The sequence below is a fragment of the Myiozetetes cayanensis genome, unplaced genomic scaffold, assembly GCF_022539395.1.
Source record: "Myiozetetes cayanensis isolate MyiCay16 unplaced genomic scaffold, myiCay2020 scf2-11, whole genome shotgun sequence".
Taxonomy (NCBI): domain Eukaryota; kingdom Metazoa; phylum Chordata; class Aves; order Passeriformes; family Tyrannidae; genus Myiozetetes; species Myiozetetes cayanensis.
Window position 1 is genome coordinate 68,507,429 of NW_026087411.1, and position 25,218 is coordinate 68,532,646.

Genomic DNA, 25,218 nt, shown 5'->3' on the forward strand with positions numbered 1-25,218 from the left:
AAATGATTGTAATGATACACACAAAAAAATCTGAATATATTATATTTCTTTTAACATACTGAGAAAATACTTATATCTCTCAAAAATATATATTTAAAACTAGTTTTGGAAAGGAAAAGGCCTGTGCAGTATTGTTAAAGTAACTACTGAATTATTAAAAAGTCTAGAAGCAGAACACCCATTTGCTTCCTAATAGTCTCTAGCATCTGAACTCTGACGTGCTAGTTAAAAGCCTAATTTAAAGTATTGCTTATTCGGGGGATTTTATAATATTATTGACTATATTGCTTGTATTTTTTGAAACATCATCTCAGTGTAGAGTGTGAATAATATTGCAGTTTTCAAGGTGGTAAATGTGTAAGGCTTTGTAACTTACTGGCCTTGTACTGTATGTTCCTAAATGTTCATAAATACCAAATTGTAATAGTTGTGCTTTGGATTTGACAAAGGATTAAGCTGTATTTGCTTATAAAAATAATGTTTGTCCATAATGTTAACCAAATACCTCTGAAAGGTTTCTACCATGTTGTTCAATGCCTAGATAAAACTATTGAGGCTAAGTAGTATTGCACTCATGTTTACAGAACCAAAAGCTCAGAAACTGAGTCACAAGAGGGGGAATAACACTGATGGTCTTCGAAGAGTACTTCTAACCACACAAATGAAGGTAAATGAAGATTTTAAGTCCAGATGTATTTTTATTATGCCGCACGTACACATTTCCAATCTTTCTACTGTGTTGTTTTTGTCTTCTGCTGTTAAGATCTTGAAAATACATTTAAAATGATAGGGTACAATTGTTGCAGAATCAGAGCACACACAAAGTTAGGAAGAAACCATGACTTTAATTTGACAGGAACAGATGTAAATTGGAGATTTAGAGTTTTATGTTTTAGGGTAGTGAGAGACTAATGAAACACTAAAGAGACACCATGTAAGGATGTTGATTTGCTCTTTGAATTATAACATCCTTCTGAAGTCCTGTAGGGATTTCCCTTTTTGTGTATCTACACACACAGACCAGAGTACATTTATGTGTCTTTATGCGTATTAGTTTTCAGACAATGTTCTAAGCATTTTCTGGAAACAGCGAGGGCAGTTATAATGTTATGTAGACAGAGTAGAAAGGGATTGGATTGCATAAAATGATCACTCACAAGTTTTTCTTAAACAGTTTTTCTGCTCCCCATGTTGGAAACAGAACAGTGGGCTAGGTGCACTACTGGAGTGATCCAGTAGTTTTTTTTCATCCCACTATACTGATATTCACCCATATCAAGTGGGTACTTAAAGTACCCTTAATTCAGTGCCTTAAAAAGTGATGAATGAAACCGAATTTTCTGACAAATTGTTGTTCAAGAGAGAAGGCAGAATTTCTGGATTCCATGTCCTCAGACTTCCAAGAAAACCAGTGTGTGTGGGATTGAGTTTGGGCGGGCTTTTGTGGGGTTTTGGGGGTTTTTGGTTGTTCAGGAGTTTTTCTAAGTATCTCAAACTACCTCTTGCTTTGCTGTGAGGTTTCATTCAAATTATTCCTAAAACGCAGAAAGATACAACTCCTGTTTCCATGTTGGACAATTACATGAGGAGATAGTAAAAGGTTTTCTCTTTTTAATAATTGTGGTGTAGCATTTGCATTTTCACTGATAAATGTATATTTTAATATTGCATATTATTTAATATTGCAACCTGTGTTTTTTCAATATTACTTGTGCTTTTTTCTTCCCCTGTCCAATAAGAATCAATTTGCTGCCCTTGGCGTTCCAAAGAAAGACACTTCCCAGATTGAAGGACCAACTTTAAATAACACTTACGGTTTTAAAGTCAGTGTGGAAAACCTGCAGGAAGCAAAATCTTTACATGAGGTAACTCACTGTTACGTGTCATTATATAAAATTGTCATTTATCAGGCCATTTTTATAATGGAAAAAATTAAAAATCCTTTCCTCCTTGGTCCCTTCCTGACTTAAAAATAATTAGTGTATGGTGTCTGCAGCTTTTAAATAGTTGACCTACTAGTTTCAGCTAGATCTCCAAGTGCCTTTAATAGTATTGAACTTAATTTCACAGTATTTCATTTGAGATGGTGGTAAATCTTCCTTTAAAAATAAGGGAAATATCAGAAGGAAGAAATAGTAATTTTTATATAAAAACATTATTTGAAAAACTAGTTGACCATAATTTTCATGGATTGTTTCCTTAAGTAATGCACCTGACATCATTCAATCAGGCCCTCCTGGTATCTCTACTTGTTACCCTCTGAACTTGCTGGCCAGTTTCTACTGCATTTAACAAAATGGTGCCTGTCTCAAAGAAGGCCTCTATATATTTAATGTAGATGAGTGTTTGGTCTGGGAAGAGGAATCAAAATTGCTGCTGGAGAAAGGGAAGCAATGTAAATACAGCACTGCTGTGTTTGGTTGATAACTGGCCAACCAGTATCTATATATGTGCTCCTAGACAGTCACCACATCTGTGGCTTGGAATTAGCTGTTGAGCAATTTGCAGATGAGTTGGGGAGATGGCAGTATTATGTGCTGAGCAGATGACACAGCAGAAGCCATAAGAAACCGATAATATTGCGGGAAATGGAGATAGGGCTTGGATAGTAAAATTTCACTTCAGTGATGGCTGTAGTGATTTAGGATGCAAATCTAAAGGAAATCAGGCTGCCCCCAAGGCAGGTTACATGCACAGAAGTATTTGTAACTCTTCCCTCCTAATCCCTCCAACCTGTCCATTAATCCATGTTATCAACTGTATTATGCAAGACAACAGAGCAGTGATATAGTGTTGAAACAATATTAAATATTTATTGTAGAGTCAAAACTTGCCAGGATATAGCGATTAGCATTTTCTTAATGTAAACCGTTCTTCAAAAAGCTGTGGCAGTATAATTCATTCATGCAAGTGAAGGGGAAGTTAGGAATTCTCCATGCCTTCCTGTAAACGACTTAGTCTTCATGCTTGTTCGCACGTCTTGGGTGAGAGAGGGAAAGGAAAACAAAGACCAGGAATCACTCCTTGTTCTTGCTCAGTTCAGAAATGTAATTCAGCTCAATATACAAAGCTGTTTGAAAACTCTCCAGGAATTTACACTTGTTGAAGGTGAACATTGTCTGGGTTTTTTTGTATTTTCTGCTTTTGATAGAAGAGTACAGTATTCAGAAACAGGTACTGAATTTTCATAATTGAGTATAACAATGTATTAAGTGATTAGTTGGTTTTTTTTATAAGATGGTGCTTTTTGCAAAAAGTGAGATCTAGAGATGCATGTTTAATCACTTCTGGTAATTTTCAGGTGTGACCTCTTAGTTACAATATAATATGACCATATAAATGTCTGCACTGTCTTAATTTATGCTAATAATCTCTTCTTAATATTTTTTTTAAGAAACCTCCAAAACAAACTAACTTACTGTGTTTATTTATTGGTAGGTCCAACACCTTACCCTCATCAGTATGGAGTTACATGCTCGAACAAGACGAGATTTGGAACCAGATCCAGAGTTTGATCCAATCTGTGCTTTGTTCTATTGCGTCTCATCAGACACAGCACTGCCAAATACTGATAAAAAAGAAATCACTGGTGCTATAGTGATCGATAGAGACAGGACTCTCTCAAGCCAAGGTTCTTATTTCTTTTTTCTTACTGTGTTTTACAAAAATGCTATTTCGTTCTAATCAAACAGTAGCAAGCAAAATGTAATCAAGTACCTATATTACTGTGTATCTCATTTAATTGTGTCTTGTTGAATGACCATATTAAATATAGAGTTTTCCTGCTTATATCTTCCAAAGAACTATTGCATGGGCTGTAAACCACAAATAACATACGCATGTGCAAAATACCGATGTTTGCGTACTTGTGGACAAGCTCCTGCAGTGTTCTAAAAGTGTAAAGAGGAAAACCTGCCTTTAGTTTCCTACTCAAGTTGCTGGAAGCTACAAGTAGAAAATGTTAAAAGCAGACAGTATGTTTTATATTTTACTTAAGGGTTATTTTTGTGGTTTTATCTGATCCTTTTAGGATCTAAACAGGGGCCCTTATTCTATTGTACCTTTTTGGCTTTGTTTAGACCAGTGATACTCAACCTGTGGCTCTAGAGCCGGATGTGGCTCTTCATGGCCCTACAGGCGGCTCTCGCAATGTAGGCATCTGATCGGCGCTCCACTCTATCAGGCAGCGCGGGGAGCACTGAGCAAATGGACCAGCAGTGTGGGAGTCGCTGAAGTTCCCCCTCCCATAGGGGGAAAGAAAAGGAGCTGCTGGGATCCCCCCACAGGTAAGAGTAGAGATCACCTCCCACCCAGCAGCTGCGGGGCAAAATGGGGAAAAACTTGCCCTTTTGCCCCTTCCACCCCTCCACCCCACTCCTTCCTAGCAACCAGAAGGGATTGAAGACAGAATGCTGCTGGGAGAGAGAATGCTGATGTGTCATGTCGTGATGTATCAATGTGTGGTGATGTTAAGGCAGCATCATCACACATTGAAGTGTCATGATGGAAAAAAAAAATCACACTGTTGATACTTGATTTTTATGGTGCTCTGCAACTCCATTTTATAAAGAAGTGGCTCTCCAGCTGTTAAAGGTTGAGTACCACTGGTTTAGGCTAGTAAAAAAACCAACCAATCCCCCCCAAAAAAATCCAAACAAAACCATCCCCAGAGTAGTCCTCTTTCTTTCAGAGTTTCTTTGGCATTGTGATGCATATTAAACCACAAAATACTGTCTAAAATTTTAAGTGTGGACAAAAATGTAGCAAAAATAAATTTAGCATTAAGGCAACAGCTTCTTCTTTTACCAGTTTGTTTTTCAAAGTATTGTAGATATTATATCTTGTTAAGTTCTTATTATTCTCAGTGAATTTTATTCTGGTATTATATGTTTGTTACTATCTTTAAAAAATTTATCTCCATTACCTTATTAAGTGAGATTTTTCCACAGTATTGCCACTATGGCTCACTAGGTGTGTGCCACTGATAATTTATCAAGAAAAAGCTCTCTGTAAAGAGGTCCAATGATATTTTGAAAAAACAAAGGTTCTGATCTAGTTTTTTTTTTAGCGAAATATAATGATGTGTTTAAATGTTATTGTGACATTCGTTGTTTTAATGGATATGTGCTGTCAATACTTTCTTGGTTAGAACTTTTTGAGATACCTATGGAGTGACTTGACATTGAAATACACCTTTTTTCCCCTTTCTGTGTTACAGTATTCATTTTTACATTTATTTCTGAAAGAATTTTTTTAAAATTCTCAATCCTCAGAATGTGTCAAAGTAGAATACCTTTTAAAAACTCCAGTTTTTAAAATCCACAACATTGTCTAAATAGAGATCTTACTGTCTGTTGTATAGAGAAAATGAAAAGACAGAGTTTGTGTTGCATAGTATTCATTTAAAGAGGGTTTTTTTTAATATGGAAGGCAAATGCTGAGTTCCTACATGCATACAAATTTAGATATTATTCAGACATTATCAGTGTAGACACTTGTAATGTCACTAAGTGAGCAATTTCTTATGTTTTTCCATTTCTATTAGTCAATTAGCAGTGTGCTGAAAAAAAGTACTAAGTTACTTAGCATTTTCATTCTGTAAGGCTTATTGCAAAACACTACTCTAAGCTAGCAATTAAAATATATATTTTTCATGAAAACTCTATGTAAGTTGTCATGTAGTCCTTTAATATTTCTTATTAAAAATAATTTTCTAATAAGTGGACTCCTGTCCAAGTAAAATGGTGAAATTTCTCTTGAATCATATTTCTTTACGTCTGAGAATTTGTGCAAGATTACCACTAAAATTTACAAAATGAAAAGAATAAATTTTTCCACCCAAGAGGAACAAAATAAGTCCATGGAATTAATTGTGTTAATTATTAGTGTTAAGGATAAAAACAAGTGACATTCCATACTTCTTTTCAGTTGTATATTTTATTCTAAAGCAATATTGTTGACTGAAGTAATGGAGTTCCTTCTAAATTGTAATGGGTTTTTTTACTTTTATTTTCTAGGGAGCAGAGACCAAGCCCCCTTGCTCACAAGATCGGGAGTTACAGGACTAGAAGTCAGTTACGCTACTGATGAAAGAACTCTTTTCCAGGAAGTAGTGAATATTGTAAAAAGGTAGCATATCTGTACGTTCTGCTTTTATTTTTCAGGCTTGGAACAGCAGATTTATTTCCTTCAACCCTTGCCAGTCTTTCAAATACTGATTTTTTTGTTGTTGTTTCCCTCAAAGGCTTATTTCTAGAGTGGACAAGCATGGTGGTCTTTCAAATAAAAATACTTTTTGCTTTTCTTTTTCTCTGACAGCAAGAACATTGAGATCCTCTTAAGCAGCTGAGTTACGATCTTGAAACTAATCAGCCATATAAGTAATCTTCTTTAACATATAACTTTTCCTGTTAACCCCAGAATTCATCTCTCTCTGAAACTCTCAGAAGTTATTAACAGTGCTGAGAGCTATAGAGAACCCCTCAGACAAGAAAAGTTTTCTAGGAACTCTGAGGCAAGACAATAAAAACGCTACATGGTATTGAAACTGCTGTGGACAGTTCAAAATAACCATTAGCTGAAAAACAAGTTTCCTTCATTAGTTTTGTCTTCTCTGAATGGAAATCCCCTGCTCCGTCAGACTTGGAAAACTGCTGGTTTCCCCATCTCCACCAAGGCTGGGAAGCCACTTTGGGAGCCCTCTTGGCTGATGAGTAGGTGGAACCACAGACGTCTCTCCAGACCCTACTGACAGAGGTGCAAAGCTGTAAAATTGCAAAGAAAAATAAACATTTAAACTGAATCACCCTGGAATAGAGGCACAAGAAAAAAAACCAAAACTAGGCAGAGTACATTTGCAATTCTTTCTCTCTCCAACCAGAAAACTTCTGATGAGAAAGACTTTGACCAACCCCATGAAGCCAGAATACAAAAAGAGTTGCTGAATGCAACCAACACAGGGTGGGTCCTGACAGAGCAGCAGATCCCTGTTCAGAGAAGACAAAAGGTAAGGAACATCATTTTATTTTTCTCTTTCTGGGAAATCTAGTGCTCCATCAAACTTAGGAAAATTACTAAGAATGAGACACTATCAATAAATTAAGAATTCTCCACCAGTTGTATGGAATTTGGGAGAACTCAGCAGTTAAAATACGTATTTATCACTGAAGAAAAGAAGTCATCTCTATCTGTACATATTGAAGGCATTACAGAATGAAAAAAAGCATGCAGTTTTGGTGTACTTCAAGATGGAATGTAGCAACCAGCAGGTTGCTGACTGAGAAATTTCTGCTTAAGAGATCTCTAGCATGTGCTAACATGCCTTTTCACTGCAACAACTTTATCATCAAAGATTGAGTTAGTTAACTTGTATTCCTGGAAGATGAAAGGTTTGATCTATTAATGGAGAGACAGCCTGCTGTCATCATCTTAGTCTACTACCCTCCCTCCTCTGTAAAATGATACCTCAGGTATCAGACTTGTGATGAACTCTCAACAAAGACAATTTTGAAACTTCTACTGCATCTACAGTTTGCTGCTCTTTTTCATCCCTTTATTTTCTGTAGCCTGGGCAAAAAAGAGTAAGAAATTTTGTTGGAGTAAATGTTTTGTATTTCTTAAGCACAAAATGAGTGTCTAAGCCCAGAATAGCTTTAACTGAAGGTAAAAGTATGGTAAAACTACATGATTAAAAAGTTGTGGACTGTAAAAGTCTTCCTCAATGAGAAATGAACAAGAAAACAGCTTTAATGAAAATCAGTAATTATTTTATAAACAATCTTCTGTTGCTCTTCTTAGTGTTATTTTTTCCAACACAAGCTAGGTACTTTGGTTGTTCTGGTAGTGAACTTAATAGTAGGTCTGCCAGATTAGAAAAAGAAAACTATCGGACCATGTTTAACAAACATTACCACTTCAGCTTCATAGAATAAAAGTCAAAATCACCTCAAGTTTTTCAGCTGAGGATTGTATCAGTATCTTATATACTGATACCTGCTTCAGGCTAGATAATAATAGGTTTTTGTGACCCAATAGCATGTCAAGCATGACTGCAGCTTGCTTTTGGCTCATGTTCTTGGCCTCTTTGGCTGTTGGAGGAAAGGCTGGAAGATTGAAATTCCAGTTTCCTGACATAATGAATGACAGAATATCTATTCACTCTTCATTGTCAATATCAGGAACAGACTTTATCAACTTGTTGGAGCACTGAACAGAGAGTAGAAAGGAAGGAGGAATTGTCTTATGCAGTCCAGTTGAAGAATTCTTGTTCCCATTTCTAGTCATTCTCTCAGTAGCTGACCTAATTCTTTCTCTTATTTTGTATATGTGAAATTGTGGAACACACTCATTTGTTTCAAGTTCCAGCCTTCTGCTCCTCTGCTTTTTTTTTTTTTTATTATTGTGCCAGTTTTTGAAAATACAAGAAGATTGATTCTATCACTTCTTGTCAATAGATGCAAACTCTGGAAGAGCACAATAGAGAATTCTTGACCACTATTTCCAGCACACAGATGAGGGCAAGGTGATTCTTGGACAATTTATAACTCCCTGCAACACTCTTAACTCATCAATCTCTTGTTTTGACTAGGCTTTTGTCACTGAAGAGTGTTTCCCAAATCTGATTTTTTTATGGCAAAGCTAAAATTACTCTCTGTTAACTGACGTTGAGTATTGCTCCTGAAAGTTCACTGGAATTGATGAGCTGAAGTTGGATTCAGTTAACGCCTTCACTGTGAGTTGTTCAGTATGTGCTAGCTCTGAATGACCACAGTAAGATTAATGTGTTTCTACCTAGACATCCATAAAGTAAATACCAGGTTAAATGTTCTTCTGTGGAATTAATAGATGTTGTCTCTGATTCACTCAGAGCTGTTGGCAAACAGAATTATCATCTTGAGGTCTGTAGACCAGAAGAAGACGTGGTTGTTTCTGTTGAATTGTGATCTGTGATTTCATCTATACTGAAAACTAGATTTGTCCAAATATTGAGGGAAATAAGGACCTTTATTTCTAGGAGATTATTACTGTGAGTGATTCATCTGTGAAATGGGAGTACTTACAAGTGTGAGTACCAAAGCCTATGCAGAGACAACTTTAATTCTGAGAGGTATTGAAATACTGAGGTTGAGGATGGAGAGACAGGGAACAGAAAGGAAGAGCCATGGAGGTGAGTTTGGAGGAGGCAGGGAAGGATAAACAGCATGGATTTGCAACAAAGAAAAGCATCATTAATTTGGTTCTTGGTACCCTGACAACCATCTTCGAGCTTGAGAGGAAGCTGCACCTACCAGGGGTCCAAATTTCCTTTCTTTGGTAAGCTGTCCTCTGGCTATAAACAATTTAAAAAAAAAAAAAAAAAAAAAAAAAAAAGGATTTCAGCTCAAAACTGGCAAAAAGCAGCTGAGAAACAACTTCCTTCCCATCCTGTGCAGCCACTGGAGATGATCTACAAGCACAGAGATCCAAGTTGTAGGGGTTTTTTGAGTTGTCAAAGGGAAATTTTTTTTCTCAAAATGGAAGCCTGTACCTATATTGCTGTCATGAAAGATTCTGTCATGCTGCCTGAACAACTTCCTTGAATAAATCGTCTCTTTATTGTATGATGTCAGCTACACTGAATTGTGAGAAAAGTTAGAAGAACCTGTCTGCTTGAGAAAGTAAGAGAACTATCTCTCTGAACCTGAAGGCAGGAAAAGGAGTAAACATATTTACGTAGCTCCATAAACCAGTCAGTACAAAACACAAGAAAGCTGACTGAAGAGGAGGAGGTGGAAGAGAATGCTACAAGAATGTTTGTCTTGGAGATCTAAAACACGTGGCAAAACTAAAGATGTCCAAGCCTGATGGAGCAGTGGATTCCCATGAAAGAGAAATTTAATGTCTGGGCCTCTCCTACACTTTTAAGGCAAATTGTACTTTTCTTCTATAAGTGCAGATACTACTAGATAGTAGGAAAGGGTCCTGCAGGCATGAGAGAAGCAAAATTTTGGGGAATTCATGTAGGAATGCACAATCCCTGTCTCTGTGACACACAGAGGATGTGGAAATAGGATGGGCTTGAAAAAAAGAGTAGCAAATTCACTGCTGCCTAAAACTCACCAGGCATCCACACCTCTTTATCTCCATGGAAGTGGTTAAGTAGTTTTTGATAAAATTACAAAATGAGAATATAAAGTAAGATTTTACTTAAAAGATTTTGGGGATAACATTTTCATATTAATTAACTGTTAATGTTTAACATTTAAATATTTTGTATAATGTTTTTCTTGTAATGTATAATGCTAATGAATTTCTTGTTTGAATACAGTGCATTATATTTCTTCTTCTGTAAATGCTCTAGCAACATTTTCTTTTTAAAATAGAGATGTGTTAAACTAACCTTCTTTTTCCAGGCCAGTATCATCTTCTGTGGCATTTTCCTGTAGAAATCTTTAACATCCTGTATCAACTTTATGGATTTTTATTGTCTAAGGCAAACTGGAGAAATGTTTTCAGATATTTCAGTTGTGTATTTGAGTCATCAAGTATTCTGTTGCTATGCACAGTTACTTCTTTTGTCTGTATCATAGGTGTGACCTAATTTTCCCCCCCCTTTTTCCCTTAATCTTAGCTGGAAGAAAAATAGCAGTCAGGAAAACCAGCCACATAATAGAAGGGAAGGTATAACTGGGAGCTTTAGTATTCATTCATGATACTGTCAAATGAGAAAGACATGTCATAACAGCATATACTACTTAGCTGGAAAGGAAAATAATCATATTTCTTCTCTCTGCAGCATGTACGAGTTGAATGTTAATGCTGTTGTGTTTAAATCCTGCCAGCATAAATGCTGCTTTTCATCTTTACAGAGAGACTGGCAACAGCATGCAAAGCAGTATCAGTGCCCATCCTTTTAACAAAAGAGCACTGTGTTGGCAGACACACCTCTTATTCTTGTTGTGTTAGTCCTAGCCAGCAGCTTTCATATATCAGTATTACAATTTACTAGTTTCTTGCAGTTGTAACAACTGGTCTCATTACAATTTCTTTTAATAAAACAGCTTACACTGATGATGAAGACCAACTGCATAGTGTACTATAAAAATTGTGAGAAGGGAGAATGAAACATATAAAACTTGTCCTCTTAGCTCACAGCTAAGGTGGGTGGCACCACATGAAAACAGCTGAGCGAGAGAGAGACTTCAGCTTAGCTCACATCAGCTAAACTTGGGTTTACCTGTTCATTTTCCTATTTGGGAATAATGTCATCTTTTAGCTGCAGATGTCTCTTCTTCTCTAATAGGAAAAAGAATACTGCAGGAGGCCTTGACAGATAACACACTGGTTCATTGGTACAGCTGGTACATGAGATTGGGCTGCAGGAGAAGGCATTTGTGCTGCATAAATTGGGACAGAGTTGATCAGCAAGGAAATTAGAAACAAGGAACAACAGTGTCTCGTGTTAGGTGCAAGAAATCTGATAGGTCTGTTAAAACTGTTGCATAAGGTAGATCTTATGCATACTGTAGCGCAGGAGTTTGGTGCTCTAAGTATTGTCCAGCAGAACGGAGCTCTTCAATTTAATCTCTCTTTGTTTTTTTCCTTTGGAGATAATTCAGCAATACACTTGTGAATGCATACAGGTACACATAAAATACATGTATGTGTGACTTACTGCAGTATTTGAGCAAGTTCAGTTGCTGGTAGTATATTTATTGGTTTTCATGCTTTTAGGAGGATACCACTTGGATCCCAGTTTTATATATGGACAAACTGACATTAAGAGACTGTGTTTACAGGGAATTTATGTTAAGGTTTGATTTCACCATTTACTAGCTATACAACCTTGATTTTCCATGTAGATAGCTTTGTATGACTTTTCATCTGACTGAAAAGTAGTCATCTATACTTCACTGTTGGTGTCTTAACTAGCTACCCTCATCACCATGGAAGTTGAATAGAAAGAACAGGATCTCATTCTACAAGAGGTGGCTAAAATATAAAAATACCAGTTCACGCAAAGAAGCGTTTTTTGTTCAATGACAATAAAGAAACCAGCTTAGAAAACTTGAGGTGACAAAATTAATTTAAATGAGACCCTTCCCTAAATACATGTGCAATGCACGTCTGGGTGGGATGGAAAAGTAGAGTAAATCATGGGCTGTAAAGTGATAGCCTATGACTCACTAATGCCATTATAGGCAATCCCTAATGGCCTGTACAAGCAAGACTGAGTTCAAAACTAGTGCACCACTTCTTATAAAAAGCTTTTGAGTGATAAGCTTTCCAATTTACATGTGAATTTTCATAAAATTGTGCTAAAATATGTGATATTTAAGTTAGATACAATTTATGTGAGAAAGTGCATATATCTGGAAACAGCATAAACTAAAGTGCTTTTATGTCTTGTCTTATAAAACATCTTCCCATTTGAAGGGTACTAGAGAAACAGTTCTTGAGATTATATGCAGATGGATTAGAGAGGTCATTTTGTTCATTAGGTTAAAAGAGAATAGGAAGATTAGCTCTAGAATTGATGGAATGTATTCAGTTGTACAGGGATACTTGCAGTAGTAATATAATAGCCCACTAAAATGTTGTTGAGTAGGAAGTGAGAAAGGTATTGCACTGCTTTGGCAAGTTAAAACCCAATGCAACTGTCCTTCATCACAGGTGATAGCTGCTAATACAGTTATGGCAACTTGCTGCTTCCAAACTGCATGCTTGTTTCAGTTCAAAGCAGGCTTAAAAGAGCAAGCAGATCTCTGGCATAATGAGTACTGTTTTATGTACCACACAAGCAGTTCTTCACGAGTTTCTCATTCATATTTGCATCTATTGTGGAACCTATCTGCATAATGCCTTGCACTGCGTAAATCTGCAAGTATTTTCCTTTTAGAATTTAGAAACCGGTTTTCAAATATGAACATAAATAAGTACTTTCCTGATTTTAAATAATCAATAGTGTTTTTCAATATGCTAGGGCCTGGATAGTTTAGTTGACAGAATTAATTTGAAAATATGCTAATTTTTGTAATTTTTATTCTATGCCTGTATAAACTATCACATAATTTCTTTTTATTTCAAAGCTTAGATGGAGCTATTCATAATTTTGGAATGTCATTTGGCAATCATTGTATGTTGTGCAGAGTAGCACGTGGTCATAACTTTTTGATGCTGATTTTGCTGCTGGAATGAACTGCAGGCTAGCTTCAGTCATTTGTCCATAAATTGTTCCAAATAGCTTTGGGTTTGTACCATTGGTAGAATAGGCTTCCAAAATTACTAAATTTACTGCATCCAATCCTGATGATAATTTCCTCTCTCCAAAACCAAAGAATCATTCTTTTGACATGAACAGCAGATAGCAAAATATCATGGAATCATAGAAACAGCTGGGTTGGAAAAGACCTCCAAGATCATCAAGTCCAACCCTTGATCCAACACTGCCGTGATTACTAGACCATGGCACTAAGTGCCACATCCAGTCTCATCTTAAAAACCTCCATGGACAGAGAATCCACCATCTCTCTGGGCAGCCCATTCCAATGTCTGATTACTCTGTAAAAAATTTCTTCCTAATATCCAACCTAAACCTCCCCTGGCACAGTTTAAGACCATGCCCTCTTGTCCTACTGCTGGTTGCCTGGGAGAAGAGACCAACCCCCACCTGGCTACAACCTCCTTTCAGGGAGTTGTAGAGAGTGATGATGTCTGCTCTTCTCCATGCTAAACAACCCCAGCTCCCTCAGCCTCTCCTCATAGAACTTGTGCTCGAGTCCCTTCACCAGCCTCACTGCTCTTCTCTGGACCTGCTCCTGCACCTCAATATCCTTCCTGAACTGAGGGTCCCAGAGCTGGACAGAGCACTCCAGGTGTGGCCTCGCCAGCGCTGAGTACAGGAGAAGAATCACTTCCCTGTTCCTGCTGGCCACACTGTTCCTGATCCAGGTCAGGATGCCATCGGCCTTCTTGGCCACCTGGGCACACTGCTGGCTCATGTTCAGCATCCTGTTGATCCAAACTCCCAGGTCCCTTTCTGCCTGGCTGCTCTCCAGCCACTCTGTGCCCAGCCTGTAGCACTGCAGGGGGTTGTTGTTGTCAAAGTGCAGGACCCGGCACTTGACCTTGTTGAACCTCATCCCATTGGAATCAGCCCAACTCTCCAGCCTATCCAGGTCCCTCTGCAGAGCCCTCCTGCTTTCCAGCTGATCAACACTCCCCCCTTAACTTAGTGTCATCTGCAGATTTGCTAATGGTACACTCAATCCCCTCATCCAGATCATCAGTAAAGATGTTAAACAGGACTGGGCCCAGCACTGATCCCTGGGGACACCACTGGTGACCGGCCGCCAGCTGGATGCAGCCCCGTTCACCAGCACTCTCTGGGCCCGGCCATCCAGCCAGTTCTTAACCCAGCACAGAGTGCCCCTGTCCAAGCCGTGGGCTGCCAGCTTTTCCAGGAGTATGCTTGTGGGAGACAGTGTCAAAGGCTTTGCTGAAGTCCAGATAGACACATCCACAGCCTTCCCCTCATCCACCAGGCAGGTCACCTGATCATACAAGGAGATCAGGTTGGGTCAGACAGGACCTGCCCTTCCTAATCCCGTGCTGGCTCAATCTGATCCTCTGTCCATCCTGTAGGTGTTGTGTGATTGCAGCAAATGCAAAGTGCTAGTTCTTTTAGAATTCTTTACAATCCTCTGCTTTAGGCAAAAATTGTATCAAAAAACCATTCCCTCACAAGTAGAAGTAGGTGATAAAGGGGATTTTTGCAACTTTTTCTGACCAGTGCTAAAGCCCAAATTGTAATAAAGCAATAGTCATGCTGAGTAAGAAGCTTGAAATATATTTTCACTGAATTTACTGTTCATGACAGAAGTGTGGAGAAGCTCTTTTCTGGAGCAAATCTCAAAATAGTTAGTAACTTCAAAATGAGTGGTCATCTGCCTTTGGATGGGACTCACAAGCAAGGAAGACACTTACTGATAAAGTCTGAAGCTTCATTTTTAATGGCTGTGATACAGCTAACACAGAATTTGGGGAAAGGGTATTCTCCTATATTCAACATTTAGGAAATGTTGGTGCTTTTTTATGTGCTTAAGGATGCAAAAATACAGAGATCCTGTTAATAAACCAAGGCCCCTGTCTACTTCTTCTGTAAATTAAGGTCTACAAGCCTGCATTCTGTTGTGGGGTGGGGCATAGACTGTGCTCAACCTATTGTCCAATCCTCCACCTCTTGAGAGTTGCCCTTTTGTCATTCATTTTTATTAAATGCTGTTTGCTAGAACTCAGAACCTCTCAACATTGAAAGAATCTCAGAATCATCAAGATTGGAAAATACCCTAAACATCATCTAGTCCAACCAAAAAGCAGCTGTTCTTCCCACTGGAGCTTCTTTTCTCTACTTTTGCTTTAAAAATGACAGATATCTCATGCTAGTTTGTCCAGTCTGTCTCTGCCCAGTCCAAGCAAATCATTCTAGGTCTCTTTGGCAAGTGACCAGATCTCAACTTGTGGTTTTAATAGTGCTTACTCAAAAGGTAGGTGATACTGGCTGTGAGCTAATTCCTACCTGTGCTTTGTCTTTGAAGGCACGTTGTTTGTCCTTCTGTGTAGTCAACTCTTCTCTGAGCCTTATTGGAAGACAGGCAATTATACTGTTTCAGGAGTCAATTCTGACTTTTTTTTTTGGTTGTACTTGAACCAGCCAACTAGAATGAGAGACAACATAAAATGAGTTTTTCTTGCATATCTTCTAGAAAGAAGGTTTCGTAAAGGAAGAGGTATTTAAAGAGAACTGGTAGATATGGTTGCTTTGCTCTGTGTTTCATTTTAGACAGCTCTCACTCAACTACAAATTGTAACTCCCAATAAAGGGTTATCATTTAGGACCAGAAGTGCCCCGTGATTGCTATAAGCTATGCTGCAGCATGCATGACACATTGTTATTTGCAAAACATTCAAGGTAACCTAGTGGCAAATTCTGTTCCATAGGCATGACTATATTTCATTGCACATCTGTCTTGTGCCAGTAGCTAGATTTCAGTTTATGCTCGATCCATCCTGATTCCATCAATAAAACCTAACGAGACCTCGATTTTGTTCTATATTTGTAAAGACTGAAATAATAGAAATATTCTAAAAAAAAATCCAGTGAAAATATTCTTTCTAAATATCTTTGCAGTTGAATGTTATTGAAAATCCTAAAAGATTGTCTGTTTTAAAGTCTCCTAGTCCAGATGCTGCTGTTATAGAAACCCATTGTGACTGCATCTTTTTTTAACTCATCGCGATTTGAATGAAATTCTGTTTATACTCTGTTCACGGAAAATACTTTCTTAAATAATATAAGGCTTATTTTTCTTTTCCCTCACCTCTCTAGATATGACCCAGACATTTTGTTAGGCTATGAAGTCCAGATGCATTCCTGGGGTTATCTCTTACAGAGGGCTGCTGCACTAAATGTTGATTTATGCCAGATGATTTCTCGTGTGCCAGGTAAGTTACTGTAGAGGGTTTCAGCTCAGTTCCAATAGAAGCAAGTTGAAATCTATGAAATTAAAAAAATAAATGTAGAGGATTTCTTCAGATGGGCCTCTTTTTTATTCTTGCTTATATGTTGTTATGGTATAATCACACACACAAAATTGAAATACCAGTGAGATTCTGGTGTTTTCTGAATTTTCAGATTCCTTGTGTATTCCACTTCTGGGTGTGTCCTGTATTCATGAACCTGGACTCATTTTCTATAATTGTGTGTTAAGTTTTCAATTCTTGAAGGTACTTCTGCTACCAAACCTTCCCTTGCTTCTCCTTGACTTCAGTCATTCAGATACCTATCATAATCATTATCTATGTTTTCTCTGGCTGGAATACGGGGATATAAAAATGCTTCTGAGCAGCACTTGTCCTGGCCAGCAGCACTGTAATAAAATCCTCACTTTCAATAGCCACTCTTGTACTGTGGGCAGATTTTGTTGGGTCCGAGTGCTGATGCTTTCCTCCAACATTGTGGAAAGTCTGTTTGGATTTTTTTCTTGAAAACATGGAGAGACAATTATCCGTGATAGTGGTAAGCCTAGTATCTGTATTTAGCCAATCAAAAGAAGCTATCATTTTGAAGAATGCTGTTAGTGAAGAGCTAAATAAATGTGCTGTTGCGCCTGAGGAGAACCAAGATGACTGTAAAATTACAAACTGTCTTAAAAATTTGTTGTTACTCTTTGCAGTCATGAAGAGGATATAGATGAGGGAGGTTTTAAAAATCAAACCCGTTTAAAAAACTGCTTTCTTCAGGACTCTTGCCAAAGATCTGCACAGAAACTAAATAGCCATGAAATAAGAAGTGCTTTACTGTGATTGTTCTATTAAAAACTTGAGCCTGTTGCTTTGTAATGGTTGCAAAAGCATGTTTTAGGAATTATGGAGCAAGGAGAATATGAAGCAATGAATGTAAATGTGAAAAATGTGAAGATCTATAGCGTACTTGTACCTCAAGTACTGTGGTTCTAGCTTCCTCATAACCTTCCTCCCCCACCAAGTGGATATAGGAGAACTAGTAAAGATGAAGGGTAATACAAATGTGTCTAGTAACTTTTACTAAGTTGGGATTCCAGAAGAGACAAAACTGTGTAGGACAGGTAAAAGCCTATGAAATACTGAGGGATAAAGGGAAATATGGATTGGTTTTTCATGGTCTTTTTTAAAGCAAGAACCAGAAATCAAGTGAAGCTAGTAAATGGCAGCTACAGAATGGAAGTTGATTTTCATCCCTGTGTTATTGAACTGTTGAGTTCCTTGTCACAAGATTATACAAATGCTTAAGATGTATATTACTTTAAGAGGAGATAAACTATTGGAAGAAAAATCCATTGGGATCTATGATATGTGTGAAAATAATATCTGGCCCAGGAAGCTGCAAATGGTTAGAAGCTGGGAGAGACCTGGAGGGAGTATCAGTAACCACTTCCCCCACCTTGAAGCATCTACTTTTGAGTACATGATAGAACATGATACTGGGTTAGTTGAATCTTTGGGCATACCCAGCACAGGAATAACATCTTTTATGTTGGAGTTCTGTGTGCCTGGACAGGAGAACGTGATGTTTTAGAAGCACTGTGTTCACACACTTCTTCCTTCATGTTTGAATATTTGCACACTCTGGATGCTTTTGATACCTGTGACATGTTCAGAAAAGATCTGAGTTATGGAGTCCTTCTAGGGACAAGAACATAAGAAAAATTTGTATCTTCAGTTGAAAGTTATTGGCAATTGGACTTTGGGGAATATTTAAATACTTAATATATGAAAACAGGAACACATGATAGTTTAAATATGAATTGGTTCACAAGTTTTATTCTTTGGCACAGAGCTTTCAAGTTTGTTCTTCAGGAATAATAACTGATTGCATGAACCTTGTTATGTAATTCCCCTGATGGTTCAAATTGAGATGATACACTGATTGCAATAATAATGCCTCTGGCTACAGTGTTCAGAGGTACTGAAGAATGTTCAGAAAAATTTTTGACCTGTTATACCTCAAGATGTGCAATGTCTTTCGTAAGAGGAACAGTAAGTGTTGTAGTCAAAGGCTCTGTAACTTCCAAAGATCACAAAGGTTTACTGCTCTGGTGTAGATGTATGGCCAAACAATCTCTTCAGTTTGGGTCAGGTAACTAGTGTGTATCTGCTGTTGTTCTCAGAGGCTGAGTCAAAGCTCTTGTCTTGCAGGACAGCTCTGTCTGCACTATAGTTGATAGAATCAACAGTTAGATCAACAAAACTCTTGATAGTACCCATCTTCCTGACATAAGCTCTTCCTCAAGTTACTGGTATTGAGATACACATTAACCAGTCCTCAAAGAAAGGGGACTGTATGGTTCTTAATGGTGATGTTGTTACATATTTCACAGTCAGGCTTCCTTCCCCGCAACTATCAAGTCCCACACAACGTGGGTTCAGTTCCAGTGAAGGAAACCAGGACTGTAGCCCTTAAACGTTTTTGAACATGAAGTTCGAGTGGGCGTGCAGGACATAGGCCTTATCTCCACAGCACTGGTATTCATAGTGCAGATGTTCTTGTGCCAGCTGGTAGATGCACATTCAGAAGTGGAATACATAACACTTAAAGTGTTTCTTAGAACTGGTGTTATTGTAAGGTAAGTAGTTATTCTTTTTTGACACAATTGCAGGAGAAAGATAAGAATATGTTCATACTGATGAGCTCTTCCCAAAAATGTCATGCCATAAGTATGGGCTTGCATGCGTGATCATATACGTACAAGTTGTTGTGTTCTCTGTTGCTTTGTGGCCTCCTTGTCCACAGTTTTGACCCCATCTATGTTCCTCTTGCTTTTCCAACCCCTATGCTTCATATTTCCCTCCCTTCTTCACATGCTGTATTTTCAGAACAGGAAGTGCTCCTTCAAGCAGTATGCTCCTCTTTCCTCCTATTGAAATAAAGATGGAAGGTACTTTTCCTTCCCTTTCCTGTGATTTCAACTTAACAAAAAGAAAGCTGGACTTCTCTCTGGTTTTGCTTTATTGGCTGAGTCTGGTGCTGCCTCTGCCATTTACAAGTGAACTATTCATAAGTCATTAGGACACATCACAACAGAAGTGAGTACTGTGCCTGTGCGTAGTGGCATTTTTTTGTGTGTGCACTGTAGCCTCTGTTTCCTTCTTTGCATCACAGCTCAGAGTTAGGGAGTGGATAACAGAGGATAAGAGGAGACTTTTTGTTTCATCTCATACACTTGAACAATAGGAAGAATGTCCAGTTCTTCTTCTTAACAGCGTAGTTTCCAAAGAGGCTTACATGTTTCTGCTGATATATTCCCCACACTAGTTGTAGAATGGTACAGGTGTTTGTAATTTGGCAGTGCTCATCACATGCAGAGTCTGGTTCATCAGGGCAATGGGTCTTCCTTGTGACCACAGCATGCTTTGTTACCTGTCTTTACCAGCAAGACATGAAGCAAACTTGAGAAATACAGGCAATCTCCTAAACAAGTCAAAAGAGAACTAGGAGACTCTGCAGAAACTAGAACTAACCAATAGTTTCTGCTTCCAATTAAAAAAAAAAAAAAATTGAGGGGGGGAAATTGTAAGTTCCTCGCTTTCACAGGAGGTCCAGCATGTGCAAATGAAGAAAAGCAGAAGAAAAAATGTTGCTGCTTATGGGGCATTTTTCCATGTAAACATGAAAAGAGAAATTGCTTTTTTGCTCCTTAAAAAACCAAAACAAGGAGGTTAAAAAGATAGTATGCATTTTGGTGAAGTGAATGAAGGGTCTGCTAAATTTTGTCAAAACAAAATTGAAAAGTCAGTGAATGACAAAATAGGTTTTGTTAACCATATTTCAGTTGATAGAATACACATTTGAAAGGTCAACGAATTAAGTCTGTATTACGTTGTTTCACAGCAGTTCTGCAGAATTTCTTGCAATTTTTACTTCTGTCTTCAAGGGTAAATGTGGTTCTTGGCTGTCTGAGGAAGTGATTGCTCAGTTCAGATCATTACTGCAAAGCATTGTGTAGCCACACTTCTGCACACTCTGTCCAAAGTGTTCTGCTATTTATTGGCAGAATACTGTACAGGCATACCTGATAAATGAGTGATGGCAGAATACAAAACAACCAAGAGCTGAAAAATGGGTATGGATTTAGAAACATGAGGAAATTGCCTCAAAGTCCTTTCTCTTCCATTAAATTATTAAGAAATAAAACTGGAGGATCAAATCAGTGTGTTTTCCTATTGAATTTAAATCTGAATGATACATTTAAAAAAAAAAATGCATGTGAACTCTGGAAAGAATACCAAAACCATAAACCTATGCTGCTTGAAAAAAAAAAGATGGTTTCAAGAAATGTATACCAAAAAGACTCTCTTCTCTTGTGTTCTAGTATTCCAAAGCATGACAAAAATCAAGGATGGCAAAAGAAAATGTATTTCTGTACTTTAGTCACCGCTGTCTCACAGAAAAAGATTCAAAGTGCTGCATTTGTTCCTTCCTATTTCCTTCTCTGTGCTATCCAGAACTCATGTCTACTTGCTCCCACTGTGGTGGGTTTGCTTTTACTCTATGAAAAGCACTGACCTTCTCTTCCATGACCTGGCTCCAACTGTGTAAGATCTTTGCAAGTAAAGCCTTGAGTTATAAACAGATTCGGGCAGAAATAACTTTTAATTATAATTTTTTTATCTTGTGCACTAATGTTTGTGCAGCTAACTCTCAGGTAACATTCAGCATTGCTTAACCAATACATTCACTGTAGAGAATATATTTCCTTGGACAACATGTCAATGAAACCAAAGTAAGAGTTATCTTCAGAGGAATGTGCAAGAGCGGAGAAACCTGGGGGAGTTTTATTTAGAGGTCATGTAGGTGACTGGTAAATAAATAACCTTGTGCAATCAGTAACAGTCTTTATGAATTCTTATTTTTCTAGAGAGCTCAAATTGGAAGAGGGATAGCTTGATCTGGCTTGACTCTCCTATAATTTGTATAAAATTCTCTTTTAATGTCTTTAGATGAAAAGAAAGATAACAGATTTGCACAGGAGCTGGATGAATATGGATCGGATACAATGAGTGAAATAAACATTGTTGGGCGAATTATGTTGAATATTTGGAGAATGATGAGAAATGAGGTAAAATTTTTAAAAGGTTAATGTTTTCACTTAATGGTATTTTTTACTTATTGTAGACTTTGTTGAAAGTTTCATGTAACTTGTGTAACTGATCTTTTTTCTTTCTACACCTTTTCAAAAGTAGTTTCCTGCTTTTTGAGAATGGGTTTTGCGTATTGCTAAAATCTAAAATATCGAATCAGTAGTGTTTCTTAATACATATTCCTTTTCCCTTCTTTTTGGGTTTGGAGAACAACTTACCTGTTTTAAAAATTTGAATTTGTCTAATATGGTTCTTTTACTGAATTAAATACTTATTTTAAGCTCTTAGACTTACTCTTTTCTCTTTTTTGCTTTTTGTTTTGTTTTGTTTTTCTCCATTTATGACCTTACATTTAATTCTCAAATGGTTCAGTCTTTACAAATCTCATTCTGACTAAATTCAGACGTGATCTTTATGAACTGCTTAATTCTGCATATTCTTTTCAGTTGATGAGGGATACTCTTTTCTGACTTGTTAGGGGCTTACTTATTAGTATAAATGCTTACCTTTTTAACAAAACACTAATAAAAAGTTAATAAATTTAATTGTTACAGTTTTTGAAAAGTAGAGATTTCTTTGATTTTGAAAGCCATCATGCATCTTTAACGTGTCCACTGTGTTTTTCTAGGTGAATCTAACAAATTACACTTTTGAAAATGTGGGCTTTCATGTTCTTCATCATCGTTTTCCTTTATTTACTTTCCGAGTTTTGTCTGATTGGTTTGATAATAAGGCAGATGTCTACAGGTAATGATCTAATAATCCATTTTGTTTGTTGTTTTTAAGACCAGATTCTTAACATCAGATGGATATTAGCTCAGGTCAGCATAGGAAGAAATAATCAATTTAGTTCAAGCACTAGAACAGTGTATATGCAGCAACACGAGCTTATTTACTGGGCTGTTCTGTTGTATAGTTATACCCTCAATATTTCAACAAGACATTTTCAGTTACAATTTCAACATATTTGAATAGATGTACTATTCTGAAGTTCTATAATGTCTTTTATTTTGTGTATGCTATTCATCAGAAGGGATTTTAATGAACTGTCAGCTTCTGTTTCACTTCACAGTGCATGCTGACCAAGCTTGGCTTAAAAGTAGTACAAAACAGTGTGCAACATGTTAAGACAGTAACTACAACTGCTTGAAAATAGCTTTACAGGATGTATGTCATACTGAGCTTCACTCTTCCATGAGTGATTTGGTATTGCAAGATATGAACAATTCATAAAACTGAGTACTGATCTGAGTGTTGTTTGTGACATACATATAATTTCTGTAAAAGTTAAATACCTTTTAACTAGGTGGAACCCTGGTTTATACTGAAATTCTAAATTTATGTTCGGCTGACATAGACATTCTTAATATAGAAAGATGTTTCCACGAAAGGTCACTCTGTTAAAAAAAAAAAGTAAACACATGAAGGGAAACTGATGTTTCTGTTTTGGTAATCCTTTAGGACAGTAAGGAAAACAGAATATAGCATGTCATTGAGAGATGCCTTAAGAGTAGTTTGCTGTAACACATTCTGTGTATATATTTAGAATATGTAAGTGTATATTTATGTATGCCACCTTTTTTGAAAAAAACATATAAAAATGTGCTAGAGGAAATTTTATTTGCTGGTTTGTAACAAGTTATCATAAAAATACATTTTTCTTAGTAGAAGGAGCAGCGCTCTCCTGATTGTTTATAACGAGGCATTCACTTTCACAGATGGAAAATGGTTGATCATTATGTTAGCCGGGTCCGTGGGAATCTCCTGTTGTTAGAGAAACTGGATTTGATTGACAGAACAAGTGAAATGGCGAGACTTTTTGGCATTCAGTTCTTACATGTATTAACAAGAGGCTCCCAGGTAAGACTTAGTTTTTCTTACACTTCATAAAAACAAAACAGGTTTTACAAAATGTTTTAGTTCTTCAGTAGCTTTTCAGTCCATATATGTATTTTCATGGGGTCACAGAAGACTGTTGACATGAAAGTAATGTGAAAGTGAAACATAAAGAATACCATTCAGTCTGTTATTGCTGCTTTTGAGTTGCCTAGTCTCAGAGTTTAAAAATAGCTCTTAAAAATAGAGTTCCCCAAATTTAACCATGCCAGTGAATCTCTCTCTTCTACTGACTTCAGGAACACTAAACTTTCCCTTTGAGTTGGTATTGTTCACACTTAAATGAGTCTGAAAATGAATGCTTTCTAAAACATAAATATAATTGAGCGTATTTTAGAAAGATGAAGTTATTTTCTTCCATGCAGACAAAACAGTATTGAATATGTTCTAAGTGCCATTTCCTATGAAGCAGACCTCTGGGTGAGATTTGACAGTAAGACAAGAAGGGTTCTGGCTTTTTTAAGTACGTGTCATGCAAGGTGTGTGTGGTTCTATTATTTTGATACTAGCATCAGAGAGAAAGGGAGAAGGATAGAGTGAGAGCTACTGTTTATTTGAGACCCCAGCAATCTCCAGTACTACCAAAGGCTTTCCTTGTCCAGGTTCTGAGTGACTAGACTAACTCAACCATTGTCGTGGCTTCATGTGAGACATGAACAGCACCTGAAATGAGGCAGCTGCTCTCTCATGTGTTACAGCTCTTCTGTTGTCATCTTCTTTCCTACCATACTTCTTCTCCTACAATCTTTCTGCTTTCTAAAAAACAGCTGACCAAAACTGATTTTTTTTTTTTTTTTGCCAACTTCTGTGGACAAAAAAACAACTTAAAGACTAATGTCCTAAGTAGATATCATGGTTGTAAGCCAGGCAGATATGGGAGTGTCTAAAGCTACAGTTTCCATGACAATTCAGTCCAATTAAAAAACGTTTGCCAGCTTTTTTCCTTTGACTGCAATTGTTTATGTCATCTCTTGACCCAGTGCAGGTTCTTGTTGGTCTTGCTGGTAATGGCCCTCTGTTTGTGGGAGAGTGGGGAGCAGGCAGGCAGGCACCTGCAGCAGAGCCATGGTGGCATTCAGCAGGTATTTGCCAGTTTATCTCCCTGATTTACCATGTTATCAGAAAATAACTACTCTTGGAGCAAGGGAAGAGAAATGCACAGCTAGGGACAGGGAGTGTGGGACCGGCATACTGCCAACATAGATATGCTTAAACTGTCATGATTGCAGCCCACAAAGACTGTTCTGCTTGTCATTTTCTCAGATGTCTTTGAGTGGGAGTAAGCAACAGAAGCATGCTGCATTTTCTGTCCTGACTGTTCTTTTCTCTTCCCTTCTGGGCACCTATGTTCTGTTTCCACTGAAACTTTCTAGATCACGGAAATGGCAGTTGCAACAATTCCCAGTCACCACAAATAATTTTTTTATTCACTCAGAAGAATCATCACTTCCTTTTATGAAGACATTCCTTTTCTTTTTAGCTGAAAGAGATTTTAAAATGGAATAGCAATAAGAAAAGATTTAGTATATTTTATTTTTCCATGTTTCTATCTCTCACTAAGTTTTACAATAAGTTTTTAAAATATGCTTTTATTATTTTGTTGTATGAAACCGTCTTGAACATTTCATAGTAGACTAAACAAATCTAACAAGAGAGGGTCATAGG

At 37.3% G+C, this 25,218-nt stretch overlaps 1 protein-coding gene across 2 annotated transcripts in view; it reads left to right on the top strand.

Moving 5' to 3' along the window:
* Positions 1-25,218, top strand: part of REV3L (REV3 like, DNA directed polymerase zeta catalytic subunit) — a 120,313-nt gene that overhangs the window by 79,040 nt on the left and 16,055 nt on the right. For both annotated transcript variants that reach the window (XM_050315855.1, XM_050315856.1), the window contains 8 exons: positions 585-667; positions 1,740-1,865; positions 3,439-3,631; positions 6,018-6,129; positions 16,367-16,482; positions 21,517-21,635; positions 22,286-22,404; positions 23,376-23,517. In XM_050315855.1, coding sequence (XP_050171812.1) covers positions 585-667; positions 1,740-1,865; positions 3,439-3,631; positions 6,018-6,129; positions 16,367-16,482; positions 21,517-21,635; positions 22,286-22,404; positions 23,376-23,517 — 1,010 coding nt within the window. The remainder of the gene's footprint in view (positions 1-584; positions 668-1,739; positions 1,866-3,438; positions 3,632-6,017; positions 6,130-16,366; positions 16,483-21,516; positions 21,636-22,285; positions 22,405-23,375; positions 23,518-25,218) is intronic.